At 49.5% G+C, this 27647-nt stretch overlaps 2 protein-coding genes across 4 annotated transcripts; one reads left to right on the forward strand and one right to left on the reverse strand.

The window, feature by feature from the left end:
- Positions 1 to 1054: 1054 nt before the first annotated feature.
- On the reverse strand, positions 1055 to 11110 carry MLST8 (MTOR associated protein, LST8 homolog). 3 transcript variants are annotated; one of them, XM_061570003.1, is made up of 9 exons: positions 11008 to 11110; positions 9125 to 9303; positions 8265 to 8316; positions 7367 to 7529; positions 6616 to 6691; positions 4798 to 4950; positions 4168 to 4292; positions 2497 to 2660; positions 1055 to 1731 (listed from the first exon to the last, which is right to left on the reverse strand). In XM_061570003.1, exons 2-9 carry the CDS (start codon positions 9251 to 9253, stop codon positions 1613 to 1615), a joined length of 981 nt encoding a protein of 326 aa, XP_061425987.1. In that variant the 5' UTR covers positions 9254 to 9303; positions 11008 to 11110; the 3' UTR covers positions 1055 to 1612. The 3 variants fall into 3 exon arrangements, with proteins under 3 accessions (XP_061425987.1, XP_061425989.1, XP_061425986.1); XM_061570005.1 differs by having other exon boundaries at positions 9125 to 9315; positions 11008 to 11064; XM_061570002.1 differs by lacking the exon at positions 11008 to 11110 and adding an exon at positions 10969 to 10993.
- Positions 11111 to 16067: 4957 nt separating this feature from the next.
- On the forward strand, positions 16068 to 27502 carry LOC133353616 (large ribosomal subunit protein uL3-like). The gene is made up of 10 exons (XM_061569999.1): positions 16068 to 16242; positions 19085 to 19277; positions 20633 to 20801; positions 21311 to 21446; positions 22639 to 22825; positions 23329 to 23489; positions 23680 to 23781; positions 24892 to 24987; positions 26671 to 26790; positions 27375 to 27502. The coding sequence occupies exons 1-10, from the start codon at positions 16240 to 16242 to the stop codon at positions 27432 to 27434; spliced, it is 1227 nt and encodes a 408-aa protein (XP_061425983.1). The 5' UTR covers positions 16068 to 16239; the 3' UTR covers positions 27435 to 27502.
- The last annotated feature ends 145 nt before the right edge of the window (positions 27503 to 27647 follow it).

Consider the following 27647-nt stretch of genomic DNA (forward strand, 5'->3'; position numbering starts at 1 on the left):
CGTGAGTGACAGCCGGAGTCACGTGGTAACATTCATGAACTGTGACGTGCGTTACAAGCCGAAGTCACGTGGTAACATTCATGAACTGTGACGTGCGTGACAGCCCGAGTCACGTGGTAACATTCATGAACTGTGACGTGAGTTACAAGCCGAAGTCACGTGGTAACATTCATGAACTGTGACGTGCGTGACAGCCGGAGTCACGTGGTAACATTCATGAACTCTTGTCGTGAGTTACAAGCCCGAGTCACGTGGTAACATTCGATTTGAAGCTTTCGTGAGTGCAGGGATTCATCTTCTTGGTTCTTTCGGTTAAAGTCACGTAGAAGAGAAATAATAAAATAATAAAACATGATGAAATACAATTCTCACGACGTTTCGTTCATTAAGACGCTGCCTTCCTGATAGACCTGTTCTTCACCTGAGGACGGCTGCTTGCGTTGTGGCCGAAACGTCGTGGGAATTGTATTTTGTTTTATTTTTATTATTTCCCTTCTACGTGACTTTACCGAAAGAACCAAGAAGATGTATATTTGGTGTTTGCATGTTCTCCCCGTGGTTGCGTGGATAGTTCTCCGAGTTCTCCGCTTTTTCCCCTCCACATTTTGACACACGATAAGCCTCTTCGTTGAGCTATTATTTGTGCCAAGGTCGCTTCTGACAAAGAGCTATTAAGCTCAGTGAGCCTTATCTGGTTAAATAACTTAGCTACCTTCTACTCCACCATCATCGTGCTCCGGAAACAGAACATGGTAGAAAATTACAACGCGTGTTGTTTTGCATGACGGCATCACGAATAAGAAATATATTCATAATCAACGTTTTTGGGTTTAGATCGCGTTATTTATGTGTCGTAACCCTCCACCACCCGACACGGCCAATCAGTAAAAAAGTGTCACGTTGACAAATGACAAATAGTTCACTGCTTTAGCCCACCGGTGTGTTGAAATATATGCCCACTTCAGCCCTCGCGTGAGTAATGTGCGGTGTGTGGAATATACCCTGAAGCCGCCAAAATTCTCTCGCGCATCGCAACGGACGGGAAAAGCACACAAAAGGGAATGGACATTTATTGTGAATGAAACTTTCACTTGCCTGCCTCACGCCGTCAACTACTTACATGTGCTAATTTTATTACGACAGTGTCCCGCTGCGAAGCAAACCCACACGGCGGACTACATACGTCTCGCGAAAAAGGGTAGTTCATGTTGCACAGACTTGTTTGTATCTAAACACATAATCATTTATTTTGCACTACTCATGGCAGATCCACCCACTACCTGCACAGGTGGAATATTGCAGCCCCCCCACACGATTGAAGAAATACCGACCGCACCATTGACCATACATTCGTGAACCACCGTGACCTCTAAAAATGTAAAATTTAAGCTATCTACCGGACATTAACCGATGCCGCCATTTCCTGCTCAACTAATGTGGACATATAGACCGACAAGTTGACGAACACCGTGAAGCAAAATGCAATGTTCACGCACAGCTCGTTGCGACCCTGCGTCTGCTGTTGGTGGCTTTGAGACGTAGAAGGGCTGCTGAACAGGTTGGCCCCCCCGGATGGCCTCCTCCGGCCAGGCTCAGGGGACGACATGGCCAATCAGGCGATGACGCTGTCGTTGAAGGCGAGGCACACGACTGCCTTCTGGTGGCCCGTGTACTCGCGCTTTATCTCGCCCGTCTCCACACTCCACAGCCGCGCCGTGTTGTCCGACGATGCTGCACGCGACACGCGACGGGCACAGAGACTGTGAGCGGAGACGTCGCCAAGTCCACGCAACCGTTTGCTGTGCCACGTTCAAGGTGAACACCGGGTATTCATCGAGGCTCTTTTTTTAACACAGGATGTTCGATTCTGGGTGACTTTTAATCGGTGAAAAATCTTGTAATGGCTGGATATTTTGAAATGTATTCAGTGTGGAGATGCCCTTGTTGCTCAGAGGTCTGAACACTGAGCTGGCAATGTTGACATTATGGGTTTGAATCCAGACAACCAATGGTGATCAAACTGGGTCTCAAGCACAGTCAGCAACGGCGGCACAAAACGAGTCATCTCATCAAATTTGGTTTCACACTTAAATTTGCCTAAATTCCAGCTCTGAAAATGAACATCGGTTTGACTGTCAAGTGATGAACAATATTGCCTGCAGCAGGGTGGGCAGGAAAGTGCTGTCTCCTAATGTCAGTTGAAGGAATCTCAGAAGCAGTTCTGTAATATTCACTTTCGTGAGCCGTTTACTGAGAGTCACATCGCACCGGACGGATCCAAATGCATTTTTAGTCTTGTAACATGACACTGATAGTGCCATCGGGATTATGTTTGGGGATAACAGGAAAAGAGATGTTTAAAATGCAATAAGTTTGAACTGTGTTCGTCACATAAACACAATCTGTAATCTCCAAAGCAGAGAGCTGGAATTTATGTGGAATGTATGAGGCTTTTTGTATTTCGCCCCACGACTCTTGAAGCCCAGCGGCACACACCGGTGACCATGTACTGTGAATCCCCGGAGAAGGCGCAGTCCCACATCCATCCACGGGAGCTCTCGGCCGGGTTACTGCTGCGGATGCTGAGCTCCGTGAGCATCGTGAAGTTCGCTGTGCGCCAAATCGTGCACGTCTGGTCCGACGAGCACGTGGCTAGGAGCCTGCGATCGCACAGCGGGGGAAAGCAACCGCTTGTTACCATGTCAATCCGTCCCCCAAACGCATCCGCAGAGATCACGAGTTGGGACAATTGGTGGATTAAGTCAAGTCCCTTAAACAGGACTACCCGGATTTATGTCCCCCCTTTTACGCTTTATTATTACTGCTACCTGATTTCCGTCGCCTCAACCGACACATCCCGAAAGCATCCGTCCTTTTTCGTATCTGTCGTATAAAAAAACGTACTGTAGAGTACACTACATTATTTATGGACTGTATCTTTCTGATTTCATTTTATAGTGTACTGTATACTCTTAGGTTTTTTCGGTAAAGTGATACAGTAAATTTAGCTGTGACGGTCCCACCTGAAGACAGAGACTTGTGTTGCCTCCGAAACGTCGTGATTTAATTGATTTATTTTCATTTATTATTATTTTATTTCTATTATTATTTTTATTTTTTACCTACGTGACTTTACCGAAAAAACCTAAGAGTATGAATCCTTGCAGTCACGAAAGCTTCAAATCTAGAAAGTGTACTGTATCTTATTCTACCCTGTGTAATGTGTTAAAGTTTACTGCTGTACACTCGTGTTGAGTACAGTATTTTTAGTAATTCAATGTAATGTTGTGGGTACGTCCAGGATGAAGATGTGCGCATTAACACACAGCTTCGCCATACCCTTCGTTGTGTCATTGTTTAGCTCTCGTGGGGAAAAATGCTTTGACGTCGTTTCCATCTTTGTTGTCGCACCTTTCAGGAACGCACCATCCTCTCCCATGATAATCCGATGACCTTAAAATTCAAACTTGATTTGGAGCTTTGGAGCAACCAGGTAGGGTGTTGACTGTTATGTTAGCCGACTCTCTGTGTTGTATTGCATTATATTTCTAAGTTTACTATGTTTGTTTTCTCTTTCATTTGCACCTGATGACGATTACTTGTGTTGCAATCGAAACGTCGTATGCTATTATTTAATTATTCTTTTCTTTCCACGTGACTTTACCGAAAGAACCAGAGTGACCTTAAAATTGTTGTTAATCGTCCCTCCAATTTTGCCCAATTAATACATTGTTAAAATGTAATAAGGTAAAGGGGCATCCCTGAAATTGACTCTCTCACACCACTGCTGGCGGCAGGGTCTCCGCAAGAGGGAGTTCATGCGCCCTTCTCGAGGATACTGACGACTTCTCTGTGGCAGATTACTCTGGCCCCTTTAAAAAAAAGGAGGCCAACCGCTGCGTTCTCAAGGTAGGAAACCCCATCCCCTATAAGCCACACTCAGCGTGGCAAGGCTGATTTTGCCAACGACATCACCAAGCCTCGCCCGTCACCTCCTATCCAGCGGCACACGTGGCAGCAGATGTGAATATTTTCGTGCTGTCCAATTAGTCGAGCAATCCAAGCGACAGCCGAAAGAGTAATCAATTTCTCAAATAATGGGACAACCCCCAGCTGTAAACCCCATGAGCGTAACGCACGATGTTGCGCACTGGCACTGTGACTCACGTGGAGTCTGGGCTGAACCGGCACTTGAGGGCGTAGGTCTTGTGAGCACTAATCTTGAACTTGGGGATGAGGTGTGTGGGCTGCTCTCGCACTCCTCCTGTCAGGTTCCACACATAACACTGGCCCTGGTGTCACAGGTGTGCAAAGCGAAGGGTCGTTAAACCCAGGTCGTCAGGATCGTAGCGCAGCGTACTTTCTAACACCCTTGGCAGGCAAGCACTCATTACCATTCTGTACACCTTAGCACTATCCAATAATAACGTGAAGAATAACGTGCGTGCCGACCGAGTATGAAGTGCCCCTTGCATTGACAGAAGTGACTGATCGCGCCGACATTAGGAACACCTGCAATAAGCATGGTGGGCTATGTACGGTGCGAAAGAACTTCAGCGTACATTATTTTACGATAAAAATTTTCTACACAGCATTACCAATGCATTTTCAGAGTTGTGTGGATCCTACAAATGTTAGTGATGCAACGTTAAGATACACGATGGCAGCTTTGATAAATATATTTATTTCTAGCCAGCAGGTTTGGGAACGTGCGTCCACGAGTATGTGATTTTACATTGGCTGTTTGATTTTTGCAAGAGTGACCAGGGCCCACCAAGACGAGATCTGCCTCCGTACCGTGCTGTTGACAGCTGCCATGTAGCTGGCGTCGGGGTCGATGTGCACGCAGTTCATGGCCACGTCCTGCTCGGGGATCAGCTGCTCGTTCTGGTCCGTCTTGAGGTCCCAGATGTGGATGGCGCCGCTCTGATCGGCCACGATGAGTTCGGCCTGAAAGAAGACAAACCACCCCTCCGTCAGGCTGTTGCAGACTGGTGCGGAAAGTGCTCTAAGTGAGCACTTTCGTACAGGCTGGTGTGGTAACTTTAGAATCCAAATGCATGCAGGAAACCATGCAGAATCGACTCTGTAGAAAACACCCGACCGAGGACGCCATGCGAGACTTAAGTCCATGTATGCATTGTGTTACTCATAGCGATACACACACACACACCCCCGGAGTCCGTGCTGTGCAGTCAGGATTGGTCTCGTCAGTCATATGAAAACCCTTCAACATTCCACGCAATCTTTTCGCACTTGCCCGGCAGTCGCCATCGTATAAATGCAGCGGCCGGCATTAAGGCTGGCATGGTACATTGTGGGCTGGTGTGGCCAGCACCCCACCTGGCTGACTTTGTCTCTCCAAGTACTAAGTGCGCATTTAAGGCTAAGTCAACCTCGTGGAGGCCCAAGACAGGTTTAAATATTTGCCGCTGATGTTTGCTGTGGCAGGGAACTGAACTGTGTTCGACAGATTTGTAGGATAGTGCATTAAATGAACCACTGCACACACATACAGCAAGTCTGACTAGGCGTGGCTGGTGAATGCAAACCCACATGGCAAAAAGTGTTCACATAGCTGCACAGGCAATACATGATGCATGTGTAGTGACATAGAATGGGTCACTACGTAGCGTAGCGCTGGTTGCTGACAGAGAAGAGGATCTGCAGTTGCAGCAGCCCTGACTGACAGCAGGTCACGTGATAAACCAGAGAGAGGGATGTAAGGGAAAGAGTACAGAGGGGGCACGGGAGAGAAGCCTGGGAACCCGCTAGTAGGTTCTGGAAGGGGGGCGTGGCTGGGGCGGAGCGAGGCCACGCTGGGAGGATAAAAGGGGACCCCAGCAAAGGCTCGGGGCTGTCGCCGTGAGTGGGATCCCCTCGTCGTGCTGCTGGAGTCTTCACTGCCGTCTGCGTCTTCACCATCTCGGCGTCGTCAGTCAGGCAGTCTGCCAGCTGTCCTGACTGGGAGCTGTAGTTACTTTTGAGGACTGAGAAGGCTGTTAAAAAAGTAGAGTGCCTCCTACTCCTCGTGTCTCCGAGTCAGTCACTACACATGCAGTCACTGGCTGAGCCAGTGGGGGGGCGTGGGGTGGCACGTGCCCCCCCAATGATTAGGGATTTCGATCGGATCATTGGGGTTTATTAGTAATAAATCGGCATTTTGCGACCCCCACTGCCACTGTGTAGCATATTATTAAGTGCCAGGGACTCTATGAGATGATAGGACAATAGTCTGAGTACATTATTAGCAATAAGTAACGGCAAAGCAGTTATAAGTGACTCACAGAATTGTGCGCAGTTGCGTATACAGTGCACGACTTCCCTGAAGGCATTCACCTTCAGCGAGCGCGATGCCGATCACACAACACGGTTCGAATTCGACCCTCGATCGATGGCTGCGCCATCGCCGCACACGCGTCGAATAAAAATCGAGGGACAAGTCCTTACTTACTAACAACGCCTATCATTTTTCATTGCTGGAGAGGTTGCCCCCCTACCTGAAAACCCTGGCTCCGCCATTGCACGCAGTAATAACACAAGAGCATTACAAGATACTGACTGTCAAAATAAATCCTTCCAGTTTCCATGTATTGCTTTGCAGGGTGGGATTACCTGGTTGGGATGCAGAAAAACACAGTTGATTGGGGCATTGACTTGCAAAATCCTCTGACACTGCAGATTTCTGGACCTGCATCAGTTTAGGCACAGACATACACACTATAATCGCACCAACACAACACCATGTTACGCGAAGCAAGCACACATCTTCTTTAGACGGGCTAGGTAGGCGCTGTTTATTATTTCAACCAGCAATGTTGCCAGGCTACAATGCCAGGGTCCACATATATGTGATAGGGCTGCTCATAGACCTGAAGGACCCAGGTGGCTCGGGTATTAGCTGTGTTGGAACACGGAGGTGGCACCTGGCAGCTCCCCATGGTTAATCTGGGTTCTCAAGTGAAGTGAGTTCATGGTCTTAGGTTGGTGACCAACGAGTGCTTAAACATATAGCTTTCACTGTTGTCACGTGTTGGACAGAAGTGCGAAGACTTGGCCAGATAACTGCAGCTTTGGTTTCCCCAGGCATGGGCACATTTTCACATAATTTCAGTTTGTTCCAGCTCCGTAGACTAAAAATGTTTCGGGTTGACTGCCACGTGATAAAAGACCTCCACAACAGAGGCACGTGAAACGTTGCTTGTATGGATGAGAACCAATATTGAAGATCTCGAAAGCATTTCTGAAATATAGCCTACTTCCAAATCTTGGCTATCCACGCAACACAGAGCGATGCGCAACTGCCTGTGAGAATTTCAAATGAAAATTAACACCTCTCAACAGGATTCTAACAGCACGCACAGACCTGAGATCCCAAATGCGCGTCATACAGTCCTCGCCGCCCGTGTACATCCAGCGCCCGTCCTCATGGAACCCGACGGAAGAGACGTTCTTGCTGATTCCGTCGTAGCTGATGACGGGGTTGGGGTTGTTAGAGTTGAGGTCGTACATGCGGATGTGCTGATATCCTGCAAAGACAAAGATCCACCCCGTATAGCCTTAGCAGACTGTTGGGGCAAGTGCTGTTCGCGAGAACCTATGAAGGCCAGCACGGCACACAACAGGGGTCGGTGGCTAACACCACGCACGGCCACCTTTGTCTGCCTAGTGCGACGTTTACACACCACACCAGGTACTCATTTGAGGCTGAGTCGACCTAGAGGAGGCCCAGGATCAGTTCAGAGAATCGTCACTGGTTTTGGCCATGAGCAGGAATCGAACCCAGGTCGTCAGGATCGTAGCGCAGCGTGATTTCTAACACCCTTGGCAGGCAAGCACACATTACCATTCTGTACACCTTAGCACTGTCCAATAATAACGTGAAGAATAACGTGCGTGCCGACCGAGAATGAAGTGCCCCTTGCATTGACAGAAGTGACTGATCGCGCCGACATTAGGAACACCTGCAATAAGCATGGTGGGCTATGTACGGTGCGAAAGAAGTTCAGCATACATATATACAATACAGTGCTGCCAGGTCATAACATATTCCCATCGTATTCCCAATTAGTTCAGCTAAGATGCTTGCAGCTTAGGATAATGATACTTTGCAGGCTGTTTCAAAGCGGTAGACCTCATGTCGATATGAAACGAGGTTCCGCACCCCTGCCTTACACCATGCATATTGGGGGTGGGGGGAGGTTGTCCCTTAAAATAGACAAGGCACATCATGTACGTATTCTGAAAATCTGAATCTTACTCACCAGCCGCAGCGATGAGTGTCCGATCGGGTGTGATCTCCAAAGCGTTCACTTGCTGAATAGAGAAGTTAAGCAGCAACTTCAAGTTTGTGTCAGTGGAGTACAGCAGGCACCTTCCAGTGACAGTTTGGAACATCAATAACCCCTCTTCTTGGTTCTTTCGGTAAAGTCACGTAGAAGGGAAATAATAAAATAATAAAAATAAAACATAATAAAATACAATTCTCACGACGTTTCGGCCACAGACCTGTTCTTCACCTGAGGACGGCTGCTTGCGTTGTGGCCGAAACGTCGTGAGAATTGTATTTTATGTTTTATTTTTATTATTTTATTATTTCCCTTCTACGTGACTTTACCGAAAGAACCAAGAAGATGAATCCCTGCAGTCACGAAAGCTTTAAATCGAAAAATAAATCAATAACCCGTATGAAACAATAAGGAGAGGTTTTACCCTTTCTGGCAATAAAATAGGTGTTAAGATGTTCAAACACGGAAGCTTGTGTTGCCTCCGAAACGTCGTGATTTATTTTTTTTTATTTTTTAACCTATGTGACTTTACCGAAAAAACCAAAGAGTATGGATCCTTGCAGTCACGAAAACTTCAAATCTAGAACCAAATATAAACCTTTTGCAAGGAATCAATACTCGGTAATTAATTGGGATGTATATGCGCTATAAAGGGCCATTATTCGAATTGTTGCCTATTACTATATATTTTTACTTTTAAGGCAGTCCTATCTATGAATGTGTTAACTTACAGTTACTTGTGCACCGCTGCCAACGCAGCATCATCAAATCATTTTCTAAAATAATGGGATGACCTCGCTCGAGAGCAGACCGACGGGCAAAGCAGCAGAGGATACGGAGTCCTGGTGCTGCACGGTGCGCGTGCACACGCCGCTGTGCGCCTGCCAGAAGCGAATGGTGTGGTCGTAGCCGGCCGTGGCCAAGATCACCGGGTCACTGCCCACACTGCCCTGGCCGGTGTTCATCTTCGACAGCTCGGTGGGGCGGTCGCGCCGCCTCGACACAGCCCGTCCTCCTATGCACCACACTGCACTCGTTAGCCAGGCTGTTGTGACAAATGTTCAGACACGTTCCATACGTGCTGCCCATTGTATGAATGAGCCGAGGCTACGAGGCAGGCCAAGAAAGATGGGGAAATATGAAGTCATGAGGCTTGGGAAAAGAGAACACAGGAGCCCAAGGAAGCAAGCAGAGGGAAGATGAAGGCTCAGAGTGACGGCAACTCACATTTACCAACTGACCCAGGTGGTGGCTGCACATTGATAGCCCTATCAGTAACTTAATGAGGTGTGACATTTTCAGACTAAGTATCCCCACTCTGCGCTGCAATAGCAAGAATGTGCATTTAAAATATGTAAAATTCTCACTGGACCCAGATTATTGTTAAAAAGAAATGTGTAGTGTCTTGTTCTGAACTGCAGCACACTCCACATGTGTTGTCCATCACCAGCCAAATAATTTAATGTCGAAACGCCGCTACCCACTGACGGTTTCACAACTTGTGTCCTCCGCTGCTGTGAAGCATGATACGTTATTGCATTTATACACTGTGTTAATTCACGTTATTGTTAAAGGAGACCACCCTACATTACCCATCCAAAGTGTTCGCGTGGTGTGTGATACAATGGGGTAGCTTTGTGATGAACTGTGGGTGAAGGTAGTAAACAAAGGAACAAATAGTAACATTTTAGGTCAGTAACCGAGTAATACAGCATACTGGCCAGTGGTGGCATACACTCATAATCCAGCACTGTGGAGATGGGGGTTGGTGGGTTGCACAAATCTTGTCCATGGAGAAGGCAGTGAATGGGAATCGAGGTGTCAATACTCTGGTTTCCTAGAAGGCAGCCACATCAAATGTGGACCCCATCTGATCCGTCTTTGTGGGGTAGTGTCGCTCACACACACGTGGTTGTCTCCGGGTGCTCCGGTTTCGTCCATGTAAAGACTCATACTGGTAGGAACCTCCTGGTTATATCAGCCCACAGGGGATTATTGTGTCCGTCCGTCTGTCGTGCAGGGAAAGGCTGGGTGGGGAGGGAGGGGCTGGGTGGGGAGGGAGGGGCTGGGTGGGTGGGGAGGCAGGGGCTGGGTGGGGAGGGAGGGGCTGGGTGGGTGGGGAGGGAGGGGCTGGGTGGGTGGGGAGGGAGGGGCTGGATGGGTGGGGAGGGTGGGGCTGGGTGGGGAGGGGCTGGTCACCCCGTGGTGCCCTTATAAAACTCAACGTTTAACCTACTCACGCCGGCTTGTGCCCGCCCTCACAGTCGGGCATATTTGCGGAATTCACCACGCCGCCGTTGACCCTGCAGGCCATTGACCGAGCAACCCGACGTTCCTACCAGCTCCCTCCGCAGGAATGTGTTTAACCGACTAATAACACATTGATATACAGTTGTCCTTCTAACGCCACAGTGTTATTGACATACGTGTTGGGGTTTGTATTGACACAGTACCACCCTACTACTATTGACAAAGCTTTACTGTAGCGTGTTGCTACTGGTACAGGAGCGCTGTGTTGCTACTGGAGTGATGGTTGCCGGTGGCGCCTATCGACTGATTGCGCGCACCGCCAGCGGGGACGCTGCCCACACGAGAGGCTCTCCTCACCTCCTCACCCTTCCTCACCTCTCCTCCTTCCTCACCCTTCCTCACCTCTCCTCACCTCCTCACCCTTCCTCACCTTTCACCGACCTCAGTCCATCATCACACAAACCCTCACCTCCTCACTCCGCCGTGTTTCTCGAGGGTAGGGGACCGTGTCCCTCGCGGCGCCTTTCCGGGCGGAACCAACGAGCGTCGTGAAAGTGCGTTCCGACTTCTCAGTTCCGGCCTCTACAAACCCATTGCCGAACCGATTAAATAATTGATTATTTTGTCAGGAAATGTTATATATTAGAGAATTTTAACTTATCATTAATGATAACTATATTTAGAAGAAATCGTCCATACGATATACACAATGTTTGTTATTTCTATTCCCACGCAACAACGCTAATGATGATAATCTCGTGTTACGAGATGCTTTGTGTCAGCACGTGGCATCGTTAAAATCTAACAGAGACGTTTCATTGCCGATACATCTGGCAGTTCATATATATCGTGACAAGTTATCTGGCGATGCTGTTGCTACGTTGGCAGTGGCGCACAAGGACAAATAACAACAATCTTGAATATATATGAAAGGGTTTTGTTTACAAATATATATTTTACACGATTTTATCCTCAAACCATCTTCTAACTCAAATTTTACCCACTTCCCAATGTGCTATCGACTGCAAACTTTGTATACTTGTGTCATACTGATGACAAGACTATATTATATCATTAAAATTAAAATATATATTTTTAAACATTTTACACGCTTTTTTTATTTAACTCACTGTTGTATCCTCCAAAAAAATTCTAACTCAAATTTTACCCACTTCCCAATGTGCTATCGACTGCAAACTTGGTATACTTATGTCATACGGATGACAAGACTATACAGTATTCTATCATTACAATTAAAAATATATATATTTAAAACATTTTACACGCTTTTTTATTTAACTCACTCTGTGTGTTGTCGTATCGTCAAATCTTGTAACTCAATTTCAACCGTCTTCCCAATGTCGTATCGACTGCAAACTTGGTATAGGTATGTCACACTGATGACAATACTATATTCTATCATTAAAATTAAAATATATTTTTAAACAATCTTTTTAACGGCTCTAATTGTTGACGATCAACTCACGTTGCCTGTAAATCACCACGTGGTCCTTTACGTCACGGCAAGCCTCGGGGAGCCACGCCCAGGGGCGGGGCATGTGGAAGGAGGGGAGGGGCGATGGGGGAAGGGGGCAGGGGAAGGGGCAGCTCGGACAGTACATTTCTTTAAAGCGTGTTTTAAAAAAAATGTATTTTTAAATATTTTATTACATTTTAAAAACCACAACGAATAGGGCTTCGAGTTTTTTTTAAAGATAAATTTTGGCATCGCCATAGTGTAGTGTGGGTCTATTCTATTGCTGTGTATGGCAGAAATACGTTCGCATACCTGTCAAACCCGCGATCAGTGCCCTACATCATTTAGAGATCAATTTCTGGTCATCCCGTGTCCTTATAAATTTCAACGATCATCCTACAAAGTCCCATATTGGCCCGTATTGAAACGGCTGTATGCCGTATGGACCTGGAAACTCAATTTACCTGTATAGGAATACGGGGTAAAGAGTATGGGGCCGTCCATAAATGACGTCACGCACCTAGGGGGACATTTGTGACGATGTGTGACGAGGGGAGGGGGGCTCAGAAATGTGACGTCACATCAAAATGCGCAACTTTCAATAAATATAGACAACACGTTCTACTTAATTAAAGACACTTTTTAATAAATGTTTTTTCCTACAACATCAGAATGCAGCGGCACATTAAATACGCACTGCAATGATAATAGTTTCAATCGATTTGAAGCATGTTTTATTTTTGGGGTGGGAGGCAGAGCTTGTTTTTAGGGGTTCATTTTTTAAGGTATGTGCGCATCGGCCTGTTTGATGGTCTGATGCGGTTGATGGGCAACTTGCGGCGACTTCCAGGAGGAATGGCCATGATGATATTTGGGTGTCCAATGAGGTGTTTATTTCTGGACGCCCGGTTGTTTGTTCCACTGATTGTGACGCATCCGTGGAGGAGGGAGGCTTTTGGAGGGGAGTGGAAAAAATCGTCCAAAATCGCGTGACGTCATTTATGGACGGCCCCTTTGTTGCAACTGACTTAACGAAGAACCACTCAACGTTCCATGGACACGTACACGGATTGGCTGCTGCTGCTACTGTTGTCTGCGTTGATTTTTTGTGCTCTGAATCTCAACAATAGGTGGCAGTGGAGAACAAGAAAGATCATCCTGAACTCGAATCTTTTTTTGTTGATGCGTTAAGAAATGTTCCGCCTTTAAGCGGGTACCCGCCGGTGTCCACGCAAAGCGGGTTAGTTTCGGGTTGGAACAAACACGTTTGGGGCCAAGCAGGGCCAGGGGCGGTGCTAATGAGACGTTAATTTCGTGTAAGAAGCATCAGTATGCTGAGCACACAGCGTGACCGCGTCGTCTGCATGCATCTCTCGACTTGTTCAAAGTGTATGATGTTAGCAGCACGGTTCGACGTCTGCAGTGGAAAAACAATCGGGTGCCTTGGCACGGCTTTAGTTGTGCAGTGGAAAATATATACTGTGTGTAATAATTATCTGTGAATTGGGCCAAACTACTAAAAACATCTCTCGTGAGGATAAGTAGGGTTATTGCAACTGTAGCATTGCTTGTTCCCAGTTAAGTTCCAATAGTGCTACGGGTTTCATTGGCACAGTCGGTTACGTGGTGGGCGCCAAAGGAGAGTGCATAAATATCCATTGTAGTGCTGCACTGCTATGCTCCCCGACTTCACCGACCCGCACTGACCATCTTGGTGAAATATGGTCTAATAGCTCCCATGGCCTCCCCATGGGAAGACCTCCATCCAGCAGTGGATTGGCAAAATGGACCGTCTCCCGTCTGCCTGTATGTTGACATGTGTGCCGTCTGTATTCATGTACGTCTCTCTGTCCTGTTGCGTGTACGGTCTTCTCATCGTTCCTTTGGTGTGCCTCTCCTCTTGTCTGTCCTGTCCGTCTTTGAGTCTACATCTCCTGTCTGACATATGTCCTCTTATCTAGTGGCGAGGTCTTAAATACCTCTAGCTAGCCTGGTATGCAGGAGGGTCGTGCGTTCGATATCCGACCCTGACGCCTGCTGTATATTTGGAGTTTGAATGTTCTTGCCCATGGTCGCGTGGATTTTTCTTCGGGTCCTCCGGTTTTTATCTCTGCATTGAGAGTCACGCGTTTAGATTACTTCGCTGCAATACAACGAAGTAATCTAAACTTCGTTGAGCTATCATTTGTGGCCAGGTCGCTTCTGAAAAAGAGCTAAACAGCTCAGTGGGCCTTACCTGGTAAAATATCAAATAGTTTATTTAGTTAAGCTGTCATGTCCCTCCTCGAGTCTCTCAGATATAATATTGTTCTGATGGTTTGACTGCTACTGATACTCCTGCTGTTATGGAGTGACTCATGCAGCCACCTATGGCTGCAAAGTTTGGTCGTACATGTTTATGTATATCGTTTATTGTTACATTTGAATCACAGTTCCTATGATCACTGTTACATTGTTTTTATAGCTTTATTTTGGTGAATTGAAAACGTTTTGTGTTTAGCCATGTTTGTTTGTTGTAGTACAGAGTTAGCCTGATCACTTTAATCTATATTGTCTTATGGTTGTTATTGTTTGATTTGCATCCCACTGGGATTTTTGCACACAGCTTTGAAATACGGTGCTTTTTCTGGAAGACTTTGCTTTTTTTAAATCCTTTATATTAAGTTCATTTGCTTGCTTGCTTAGGACCGTGCAAATCTTTCGGTCGTTTTTGAACCCACTTCCCGTGATCCAATCGAGCTGACATTTTCCACACAGACTCGTTGTGCGTGACAATTAATGTTAGTGCAATTTTTTTCCAAAATTTTACACTTTTTAGGACAAAAATATATTTAATTACCAATTGCTTAATGCTGCCATGCAATCATCTGACCCATAGGTGGCAGCCATCTCAAGCCAGAGGACGAGAGGACTCTAGCCGCCACGCATATAAAGGATTTATAGTGAAAAACTTTGTTTTTACGGGTTATACTTGTCCCCAGGATTTTTCTGTTGCGTTTAGTCACTTTAAGATGTTTCTTGTTCATGTTTTTGTTTTGTTGCGGTTGCATCCGAGTCAAGAGCCGCATGGCTCACAGGGTTATACCTAATAAATGAAATTAAATGCTCTCGAGTCTACTTGCTTCGAATGTCTGTTCCCGTGTTCTGGCCTCATGTCTCCCTGCCCATCCTGCCTGTAGCCATCCGGGCATGCAGTGTAAGCAGGGCGTGCATCTGCCTAGAGCTTGCACGCTTTGGGCTCAGTGTTCTTAAATTAGCCGTGTGATCTAAAGAGGGTTATCGTCTGTAAAGAGCTTGCAGCCCTCTATCCATATCCCCAACCACACATCTGTCCCCTATCCCTCGTACTCCCCCTCTCTGCAATCTTCTCCGGCTCATTCCCTGTCCTCAGTACCCTGTATCCCCTATCTCATGTCCCCTATTCCCTATCCCCTCTGTACTGTCCCCTGTCTACGGGAATCTATTCCTGTCACTTGTCCCAAATACCCTATCTCTTGTTCTATCCCCTGTCCACAACCCCTTGTTCTCAAACCCTTGCTACACTTCCCGATCACATGTCTTCACTTACCCTGTCACCCTTCCACTGCCGACTATTACATCTCACAGGGAATCCATCGGGGTTCAGCAAACATCATCGTCGTCACCATTAGCAGCCATGATCAATCCACTGCTGGATGATAACCTCTCTGAGCGTAAGCCACTTCTCACAATCCAGCGGTGCCACTGCAGCAATCCACCAGCCCTGCGCACGTGCTGATTTCATCATCGCCACTCGATGGAAACCAACTCGTGTTCACGTGCTGCTCCTCGAAACCCGAGCCGCTCTAAATGACAACTCTCGACGCAGCTCCACCACTCGAGGAGTCGTGTGGCCTCCAGCCACGCGCGTGTGGGGGGGTTGGTGGAAATCATCGCCACCTGCGGCCGCCGAGCGGTGGATGGATGCGGGCGGGCGGGCGGGATGGCGTTTAGAGGCTGGCGGGGGCCCCTTGGTTGAGATATAAATACACGCCGTGTCGTGCACGTCCACGCTTTGCCAGGCAGGGATCGGGTCTCCGGGCTCCAATTTAGAATTTAGACGCCTCCCTCGCTGGGTGAAGGGGGTGGTGGTGGTAGGGGGGCCGTGCCTTGTTCGGGTCGGGCTCGAACCCTACGGAGTGTCTCTTTTCTGCGGCTCACCTCAAGGAGAGGCGCACGGACTAAAGAAGGGCTCTTCTCGCCACCATGGTACGCGTCTGGCTGCGTCTCTCTGTTTCTCTTCTGCCTGCGTCGCGGGCTTCTATCTCTGTCTCACGGATGCGGTCTGGAACGTTTTTACTACACGGCGGCTCCCAGTGTTTCACGACTACTGGGAGAGATGGGCAGAATTCAATTGAAGTACAAATTCACGGAGCAATGGTCGGTTTTGTAGACGCGAATTACAAATTAACCGTGTAGCGTGTAATGTAGACGGACATTACCAACTACTGTACATTGATGGTGTGTAATTTAGAAAGCAATTGAAACATCACGAACCTAATGTCATTTAGATATTGCCCATCTCTCGCAGCCACGGTTTAATATCTGGCCCCATATATTGTCCATGCCGCAGGTTAAGCCGGAGTTCAGATGGCTCGTGACTAGTAGCCAGAACGAGAGGTTTCATGGACGTGGTGTGTCGGTCCCAGGTTCTCTGGGTTTACAATGACGAGACGGAGAAATAACTCGGTTCGTTCGGGGCCACGTGGTGTAGGCCGGTAGTGCCTTCCCCGAGCTGCACTGACCAGCGTGGTGAAGTATGGTCAAATGCCCCCCGTGACCCCACGCAGCGTTGGGGAGGCTCTCGTCCATCAGTGGGTTGACAAACGGTTGTCCAACCCTCGCCGTTTTTCGATTCTAAATCGTATTCGTGTAAGCTGAGTAACATCGCTTTAAAAAAAAAATGAACTCTGCAGTTTGTCTTCGACAGCTGCTGCCGGTGTCGCTAACAGCCAGATAGCAGACGCGGAGTTATTTAAAAATAAATGTGTCTTTACTCCGATGAAAACTATAAAACAGACATACCCACGGGGCACAATGGATATCCCTGTCCCGATCGATATACACCCAGACACGAGAACTCGTTGTGTGACCGAGACCTGGCCCTGTTGTGGAGTCCATCGCCTGAGAAGAGAGGGTCGTGGAAAGGCAGGGCAAGGCAGGCAGCGTGGCTACATGGAGATGTCTGTAAGATATTTATAGATGTTTTTTTTTGCGTGTTGTTGTTGCTTGGTGCCGTGAGCGTAATCCCCGGGTAGCCAAGCACAGTAGTGGCCCACGCGTGTTTGTGCGTATTGAGTGTGGGGGAGGCTCGTGAAGGACGCTGCTGCTACTGGGCAATTGGAGGCAGTCGCCCTCCAGGAACAACGGAGGGCAGAGGAGCGACGCTCACAACAGCGGATAAAACGCAGCAAATTGGCAGAGTAGGGGGTACAGCTGGTGGTGCATCTACCGGTCATCTCAGTCAGCCAACCCATGGCACCACCTGCGTCTGTCCCGAGACGAGCCTTCGACGCTTCACGTGGCATCAAAGTGCACCTAGCCTGGCACAGCTGCCGCGATGACGTCACAGTCACCTCGTGTCGAATGGCGGAGTATTGAGTGGTGTGTCATGGTGCAGCCCAGCGAATTCCTGACGGAAACCTTGCTGAGTGCTATCAGCGATGTGAAACGCGTGAACCTTTTGGACATGTATGGACACACGTGCTCAACACCCGTCGCGTCTCTCAATGCCAGAGGCGCTCGCAGTGGCAAACGTTTGCTGAGCATGCTTGTAAGCACACGTCATATCCACACCATGAACGCATGTATATATCCCGTACAGCCTTTAGCAGACTATTCAGGAAAGCGCTGTGAGCGAGCGCCTATGAAGGGCGGCACGGCACACAAGGTGGTAGGGGAGGTCAGCACCACCCCGACCGCACCAAGTTCTCATTTGGAACCGAGTGGACCTAGGGGAGGCACGGGAACCGTTCGGATAGTGGTCACCGGTGTTGGCCGTGAGCGGGGAATCGAACTCGGCTCAGAGGTTTCATGGCGCAGCGGCACCAACCGCGACGCTCCCAACGTACCCAACTTAACACAGGCACACTCGACACACCAACACGTGGGACGCACAACACATGCGGGCATCGTACGCCAGGGGCAGCGATGTTCTTTGTCACAGCGAGTGACAGAAGCGAACGAGCGTTTTGCTCAAATTTAGAAGGAGGATTTGTCACCGGCTAGGACGTCGTTCCCTCTAACACCCGATCAGCGCGGCTAAGATGCGAGCCGTCTCAACGTGGCGTTAGACACTCTCGCGTGGCCGTGTGATAATGCGGTTCGAGCATTACTTGCAGAGAAATGCACCGCATCACCATTAAACCAAGTAATTTCCCCCTCCCTCACCCCCCCTCTTCATTAAGTATTATGCTAAAGCGATAGAAATTCAAAACAGCTCCCAAATTAACACTATCCTCGTCTCTTTATTTCTCACATGGTTAAGCAACTAAACTTAACTTAAACGTTTGCATCCGACGCATGCGAACGTGGACAAAGATAATGGGACAAAGACTGAAAAGTGCAAGGAGCGTGGAGAGATGCTTGCATGACATTGAGGCAGGAATAGTAACACGTGCATTGGACCACGCTAGCAAATTAGCGACATCCCATTGACTGTCAAGAGATGTACGCGGTCTTCGGCAGGACACTTTGACTACCCGTGGACAAGATTAACGACGTAACGGAAAGCCACGGGAGGGAACATGGATAGGACGTCCATCACGGAGATGGAGGGGCAATGAGATCAACTCAGGTGCAGGAGCGAGGTCAACTGGTGCATTGCAGGACTGTGAAGGATGGTCACGACATCATGGGGAGGGAGGCCTTCATCCAGCCATGGATAGAACTTAGCTGTTAATTATGTATGTTGAACTTCTTTCGCACCGTACGTAGCCAACCGTGCTAATCGGTGGCGCTAATCGGAGGTGCATGATGATGTTGACGATGCACGGCTGTCGCTGGTGTCTGTGCTGTGCGCCCCACCGCCCCGCACCTCTGTGTCCTGCAGTCGCACCGCAAGTTCTCGGCTCCCCGCCATGGCCACCTGGGCTTCCTCCCGCGCAAGCGCTCGCGGCGCCACCGCGGGCAGGTGAAGAGCTTTCCCCGCGACGACCCGGCCGCCCCCGTGCACCTCACCGCCTTCCTGGGCTACAAGGCGGGCATGACGCACGTGCTGCGTGAGGTTCACCGCTCTGGATCCAGTGAGTCCCGCACCGACACCACCTCTGGCGACGTGGCCGTTCCACCAGTAAGCGTGCAACGTCGAGCCAACCTCGGCCCAACGTTGGTCCAACGGTTCCGGGCACATGCCAACGTCGGCCCGTTTGCCGGGCTAGCGGTAGCCTGCTCTGCCGCTTGTTGCGCGGGTTCACGGTTCGAATCCAGCAGGCGCCCCGATTAAACGGCGTATGAACCATAATAATAATGATGCTCACGTGCCATCCGCTTCACAGTGGACGCTATAGAGATCGCGAGACGCCTTTCGCGAGCGCAGGCCGTTGTGTGCCGTCGTCGTGATCCACGTTTGTCAAGCTCTAAAAGAATGCCGATAAATGACCCCATTTGGATTGTACGTCGCAAGCATCCCCCTCTGCTGGCAGACCACAGAGGTTGTTGGGCAACTCTCGGCAGCAGTGTCTGGGCTGCTTGTCTGTGGTGTTCTACCATCGCGAGCTGGGCGGACCGAATGGCGGCCCTCTCGCGAACAACCCCTCTGATGGTCTGATGTTCTAACGCACACTTCGCATGGGGCAAAGAGACGCCTGTGTTAGGGACACAGTTCACAGGCGTGTCTTTGCCAATCTACTACAGCCACAACAACTACCGCCATTCGCCACTAAGCGACGGTGACGTCATCACGACGCTTGTGCCAGGCTATGTGCACATTAAGGCCCCACGTGAAGTGTCGAATGCTCGCTGGCAGGAGGTCACGGGATAGACCCAGGTGCCGTGGATTGACTGAGATGACTGGCCGATGCACCAGCTGTGCCCCTTGCTGTGCCAACTATAGCCACATGGGCTACTGTGACACGAGCACCGTAAGGTCCGTTCACACCTGTTACGGTTCTAGTTCATAGCTGTGTCACGTCTCACATCTGTGTTGTTTATCTCACTTTCATCTCATTAATCGACGTCTCTTGTCTACAACTCTCATCTCTATATCTTACATTTCACTCCTTCATCTCAATCATCTGTATTCAGGGCTTAATTGTAGCCAGGTCTGTCTGTTCGACTTGCCAAATTGGAAAGACATCCAGTACAAGACATCCAGTTTAACTCTCGCTACGGCCATGGCTACGAAGTCACGTGCGACATACTCCAGTTAACCAGCGGCCCCGGAAAATATCCAACGAGAAATGAAGCCCTGTCTGTATCACTCTCCCGGTGAGCCATTTTGTCTCAGAGCTTCGCGGACCACTCCCAAGTGCCTTCACGGACCAGGTGGAGCCCCCGCGAACCGCCAGACGGAAAGGCCCGTCGCAGGCCACCGTCCCTCTCTTGGGAGGCCGAGCTCACGTCCTCGTCCCGCGTGCCCGCGTCCTTTGTCCGCGCGCAGAGATCGGCAAGAGGGAGGAGGTGGAGGCGGTGACCATCATCGAGACACCTCCGATGGTGGTGGTGGGGATGGTGGGCTACGTGCAGACACCACGAGGGCTCAGGGGCCTCAAGACCATCTTCGCGGAGCACCTCAGCGATGAGTGCCGCCGCCGCTTCTACAAGAACTGGTAGGGAACCCACGGGCAGGGAGCGAAGGCGACTGTCGAGAACTCACACCCCAAAGCACCTTACGGAACTCGCTGGTACAGAGATATGAACAAACCTGTCCGTATGTCCAGTTGCCTGTTCGGACCGGGAGTCGTAAGTTCAACTGTCATGCAATAGATGGCGGTGGTGGCATCTACATCTGCAAAACATGAAGAAGCAGTGGCATCTACATCTACAGGAGATGATACAGCGTTTAAAGCCAATCCCCGTGTTTAGTGTACTGTATAACATAACGTTAAAGGAAACAGTGCGACAGCTACAAGCCAGAGAAAACGTGGATCATTGCACCAACGTTGGCCCAACATTGCATGTTTATTGAGACACAAAGTCAGGCACAGCGCTGCTATGCTCACCATAATTGTTTAATCGCTGGCCATTTGTTGATCCCGTGGGGCGATAGCGATGATCTGTTCCCGGTAAACACGCAGCGCTTATGATGATGATGCTGACGACCATGATGCCATAACAGGTACAAGTGCAAGAAGAAGGCGTTCACCAAGGCGAGTAAGAAGTGGACGGACGAGGCTGGGCGCAAGCAGCTGGACAAGGACTTCGCCACGATGAAGAAGCACTGCTGCGTCATCCGGGTCATCGCCCACACGCAGGTAGTGCCCGAGCGCGTGGAGCGTCCACCCACCCAGGACACTTGCAACGATCTTGATTTGAAGCTTTCGTGACTGTACGAGTCCATACGGACGCTTGTGTTGCGCCCGAAACCGCGTCGTGATTTATTTTATTCTATACCTACGTGGCTTTACCGAAATATCCAAAGAGTAAACACTTGCACCGTCGGATCAGCGTTAGCCCAGCCGTTTGACCAACGTTGAGAGCAACGTTTCCCAAGTTCCATCAATCGCGTCCGTAGAGATGTACAGCGCTGTTGCCGATCCACTGCTGGATGAGAGGCTCCCCGTGCTGTGTGGGTCGTCGTGCTTGATTGACCATAAATTTCGATTTAAAGCTTTCGTGACTGCAGGGATTCATCTTCTTGGTTCTTTCGGTAAAGTCACGTAGAAGGGAAGTAATACAATAATACAAATAAAACATAATAAAATAATTCTCACGACGTTTCGGCCACAACGCAAGCAGCCGTCCTCAGGTGCTTGCGTTGTGGCCGAAACGTCGTGAGAATTATTTTATTATGTTTTATTTTTATTATTTTATTACTTCCCTTCTACGTGACTTTACCGAAAGAACCGAGAAGAGTTGTTTGACCATACTTCTCCGCGCAGCTTGAAGCACAGTACGACAACAATAGTGTCAATCGCACTGTCCCCTGCTGCGTACAATGCAGCAAAGCCCTGGGGGTGCCTATGACCAGCTGTTCATTGCCGTCACCCATCCAAGCACGCTGCAATCTGAACCTGGCGTGCCTTCCGAGGTCTGTCGCGATCGGGCCCTCTCCAGGGTCACTTTGCTCGCGAGCCCACCCTTCGCGAGCTTCCCCAACACGCGAACGTTTGCCGTTAGTTCATCATCACTCTCTTGACGAAACCCGTACCACCGCCCTCGGTCGGGACTCAAAGGCACCGCAGTCTCGTGGGAATGCAGCGCGGACAGCAACTCCCAGTCCTGCTGCCCTGCCTCCTGCAAGCCGCACAGGCACCACGTGGAGGCCACAAAACCACAGTCGCACGGCATTTTTTCAACGTATGCAACGACGTTTACAATCCATTACCGCCCAGCCTGAGACACCCGCTTGCAGAAACGTCTGGGAAATAAACACGCGCACACGGGTCCACACATACGCACGCTCGGTTGCACCGCTCAGGGTCACCCGCCCTCCTCGCCCCACAGATGAAACTTCTGCCGCTGCGGCAGAAGAAGGCACACCTGATGGAGGTGCAGGTGAACGGCGGCTCGGTGAGCGACAAGGTGGACTGGGCGCGCGAGAAGCTGGAGAAGGCCGTGCCCGTGACCTCCGTGTTCGGACAGGACGAGATGATCGACGTCATCGGGGTCACCAAGGGCCGTGGCTTCAAAGGTGTGATCACCGCGAGCCCACGCCACGCTCGGCGTGGGCACACGTGGGGCGGACGGGGTCCCGACGTGGTGAGCGGCGATTTTATGACGGGGAATCGGGTCTGAGAAACAGACAGGTTGGCAGTGCCCATGTGCTTGGCGTGTGCTGTGCGTGGTGGCCATTGTGTGCTGGGCTGTGTGCTGTGCGTGGTGGTGGGTGCTGGATGTGTGGTGCATGGTTTGTGGTGGTCGGTGCGTGATGCGTGGTTCGTGGTCGTCGCTAAGCGTTGGGTATTCATTGTTCCAGGCCATTGTATGTAAAGCACTCTGAGATGTGATGTGCAGATAAATGTATTAATTGTATGCTAGCTGGTGCGTGATGTCTGGTGTCCCAGTGAACATGGAACGTTCGCCCAACATTGCCAAGTTTACCGGTGGTGTGGCCTGTGTGGTGCTTGTTTGTTTGAGAGCGGTAGTCCGTTTGCGACACCCCGTTTCTGATGCCCGGTGCCTGTCGGCCTGCAGGTGTGACGTCGCGTTGGCACACCAAGAAGCTGCAGAGGAAGACGCACAAGGGCCTGCGCAAGGTGGCCTGCATCGGCGCTTGGCACCCGGCAAGGGTCAACTTCTCCATCGCGCGCGCCGGGCAGAAGGGCTACCACCACCGCACCGAGAAGAACAAGAAGGTACAGAGACACCTGGGGCACGCCAGGACATGGACTAGGACATTGAGGGACATTGAGGGACATGTGGACACAATTGCTACCACCGCCACAATACGCGAAGAACGTTCACGACTTCATCACAGCTGACCCGGTCAGAATGGATTTCAGAGAGGCGGCAGGTCTCACGCACGCTCACCGTGTCCCGTCGCAGGTGTTCCGCATCGGGAGAGGCATCCACATGCAGGACGGCAAGATCGTGAAGAACAACGCGTCCACCAACTACGACATGACGGACAAGAGCATCACCCCCATGGTGCGTGCGGCGGCTCGCAACTAGCTGCCGGCTCCACTGGTGGACTCGATTGACCTCCTCTAGCTGAGCCCCTTATCATCGCTGTGTGGGAATAGCCCGAAGTTCTTGGAACGTCCCCGAATGATTGTCAACGCTGATTGTGTAACAGTACGGCAATTTTTGCCTGCGACCAGATCATCGGCAATGATAACCCATCTCGTCAGATTTCGGAAGCTAAGCACGATTGATTTTAAGCCTGGATAGTGCTTGGATGGGCGACCACCGTGCATAGTACGGGTATTGTGGGTCGCTGCAGTGCGGCAAAATCCATTGTTGTACTGTATTACACTTGATCGTCTACGCACCCTGCTGTCACCAACCCACACCGCCCAGCGTGCGTGAATTATTTGCAGGCAACTCGCATGACCCGTATGATGTGCGGAGGCACTCATCCAGCAGCGGATTGATGTAAGGGCTGCACGTGTGCATGTAGGAGACACGGTGGCGAGATGTTAATTGCTTCGCCTGGTATACAAGAGGACGTGGGTTCAATTCTGACCCTGACGCCTGCTGTATATTTGTAGTTTGCGTGTCTCTCTCCCCGTGGTCACGTGGATTTTTCTCCGGGCCCTCCGGTTTTTCCCTCCACGTTTAGAAACGTGCGTTCAGAGTATTTGTCCGCTGTAAATTTGCACGTGATAAGCCACCTCATTGAGCTACGATTAGTGATCGTCAGATCGCTTCTGAAAAAGAGCCATATAGGTCAGTTGGCCTCACTTAGTAAAATAAAAAATATTTTATTTAGTAATAGTTTTATGGCACAGGGAGCATACCCAGCCTCGAGAAGACTTTCCTCATTTTTTTGGTTCTTTCAGTAAAGTCACGTAGAAGGGAAGTAATACAATAATAAAAATAAAACATAATAAAATAATTCTCACGACGTTCCGGCCACAACGCAAGCAGCCGTCCTCACCTGAGGACGGCTGCTTGCGAAAGAACCAAGAAGATGAATCCCTGCAGTCACGAAAGCTTTAAATCAAAACTCTCCTCATTATTACACATGCGATGGTTGGTCGCCTTGGTGTCGCCCGATGCCATCGCGCGACTCTGGTGTCCGTGACCGCCGTGCAGGGAGGCTTCCCGCACTACGGGGAGGTGAAGAACGACTTCGTGATGGTGAAGGGATGCGTGGTCGGCACCAAGAAGCGCGTCCTCACGCTCCGCAAGGTACGCGGCGCCGCGACCGCCTCTCACGGTCGCGTTCGATGTCGTCGTGCACTCTTGACAACGGCGGCGTCAAATCGAGTGCAGTGCATACATTATCAGTGTTATGTTTTTTGTTTGCATTATGGCTGCAGGTATTGTGGTATATGCAAACATGACTCCTTGTAAAAAAAGGTGTCAGTTTTGTTGCCAGATAGAAGGGTAAAAAAACCAATTATCATATGTTTTTTACTGGCAAATGAGGTTCCAATGGTGTAATTGCTTACCCCGAGCTCTCATACTCTGATGGTGCATTGTCTTTGAGTTGTGCGCCTTTTGGCGTCATCTGGTCCAACCCATGTGAGACTAGGCTCTAAGGAAAGCTGTCTCGGGTGTGGACCAATCAACTTCAAGGACAGTGCATACATTATCACAGTTATGTTTTTTGTTTGCATTATGACTGCAGGTATTGTGGTCTATGCAAACATGACTCCTTGTAAAAAAGGTGTCAGTTTTGTTGCCAGATAAAAGGGTAAAAAAACAATTATCGAGCGCAAGCTGTTCGAAAATTTAAATGAGGACGAGAGACCAGACGCATTAATGGATTTTGCAAGATTTTCCGACGTGGGTTTTTTTTCCTCGAATCTATTTGCCCAGTAAACATGCCAACGTTGGGCCAACGTTGGCGTGTAGTTGGCATGTTGGTTCAACGTTGTTGGCTCAACGTTGTTGGCTCAACATTGGACCAACGGTTCCAACCACATGCCAACGTCGGCCCAACGCTGATACACATCGGCTCAATGTTTACTGGCTAATTAACCGCCGTGGGGTTTTCTCCGTTTGCTCTGGTTTCCTCTGGCGTCTATAAATTATCATAAATTGACTGAAAAAAATCTTAATATATAGAGGACTGCTGAGCTTGGGCAATTGTTTGTGCGGGTTCACCGCCTGGCTGCTGTCTTCCCGATCGTCTGTGGTTCCTCAGCGACTGTGAGATCCGATTCGTATGAATGACGACAACGCTGTATTTAAAACTAAACAATACAGTATTGTTAGCAATAACAACGATAGCATCTGAGCTGCCTGAGATGATGTCACACGACGCGTGACGGGGGGGGCGGGTGATGCAATCTCATTGGCCGACAAGGATTATCCTAAAGCACTGCTTTTGAATCGCCACGTTTTGGGGCAATAACCCTTTGGTGAATTTGTCCGGTGTTCCATAGGACCAAGTCCCGAATAGCGACGCAACTTTTGACTCAAGTTTTGTGCATAAATCGATCGCCTTTTGGAGCATCATCGTGTACCCCTGTTGTAGACAGATGGACAGACTGACAACGCATTAACGCTTTCAACTTTGGAGGAGACCCATCTGAAATGTTTTACTCGTCCACGGTAATGCTGCATGGGCGGCAACCCTGCACGGCACATCGTCACAACCAGCCACGGGCATGTGCTGCTCGTTTTTTTTCTTTGTGAACATGGCCACCATCTTCTTGGTTCTTTCGGTACGTGACTTTACCGAAAGAACCAAGAAGATGAATTCCTGCAGTCACGAGTGCTTTAAATCGAAAAATGGCCACCATCGTGAAGAGAAACACGTGCAGCTGCGGGGGAAAGGTTACCAATGCACCGTGCAGCGACGTATCCGTGGAATCTCGTTGTCAATTTCGATCGCCTCGTGTTGAATTCTTTCCACCGCTGCAGTCGCTGCTCCACCCCACGCATCGTCGCGCCACGGAGAAGATCGACCTAAAATTCATCGACACCACCTCCAAGTTCGGCTACGGCAGATTCCAGACGGCCGAGGAGAAGAAGGTTTTCATGGTGAGGCGCACGGGAGGGCCTCAGACACGCGCGCACCGCACATCACTCTGGCCAGGGCTTAACCCTTTGTTGGGCGGTAGAGGCCTTAACCCAAAAGCATAAATATTGATCATAACTCATACTCTGTGGTTTTTTCGGTAAAGTCACGTAGGTAAAAATAAAAAATGATAATAAAAAAAAAATAATAGAAATCTGTTTTTTTACTACTATTTATTTTTACCTACGTGACTTTACCGGGAAAAAAACCTAAGAGTATGAATCCTTGCAGTCACGAAAGCTTCAAACCCTGATCATAACTCATTCATAGTTTCATCCCCATGTGGGGCTGGCAGGAGAAATGCGCCCCCCTGCCCATTGTCCCAAGGTGGCAACGCAATAATGTCCACGAATTATCATGAACGTAACTGCACCTGTTACACAAGTGAGAGTGCCTCCTAGCATTAAGGTGGCAAAATAAGACTTGGGTTTTTGGGATTTTTGTGTGCCCCCCCCCCCCCCGCCCATGCCTGTGTAAGACATAATTTCACATGCTGTCCGCAAGAAAACAATGAAATAACAATATTCTTCGTTTTGTCTTTTATTAGGGCCCGCTGAAAAAGGACCTGATCAAGCAGGAAGAGAGCGCGGCCGAATCTAAGCTGTGAACTTGGACTGCGATCAGGACATGTAAACCCGCGCCTGGGAACTAAATAAACGGCTGTCGTCAACCCAACGGCTATGTTTAGCGCGTGAGTCTGTAACGGGAGAGGGATGGAATTTCCGCACCCTCCCACCCGCCTCTCCAACCCCCCTCTTGTCCGATGAGTCTCCCTGCTTCTTGTTTGTCCGCGGCCTTCTCGGAGGCTGATACAGCCCAC

This window comes from Lethenteron reissneri, chromosome 44 (genome assembly GCF_015708825.2).
Source record: "Lethenteron reissneri isolate LAM-NWPU_2019-01 chromosome 44, ASM1570882v1, whole genome shotgun sequence".
In the NCBI taxonomy this organism is placed as follows: Eukaryota; Metazoa; Chordata; class Hyperoartia; order Petromyzontiformes; family Petromyzontidae; genus Lethenteron; species Lethenteron reissneri.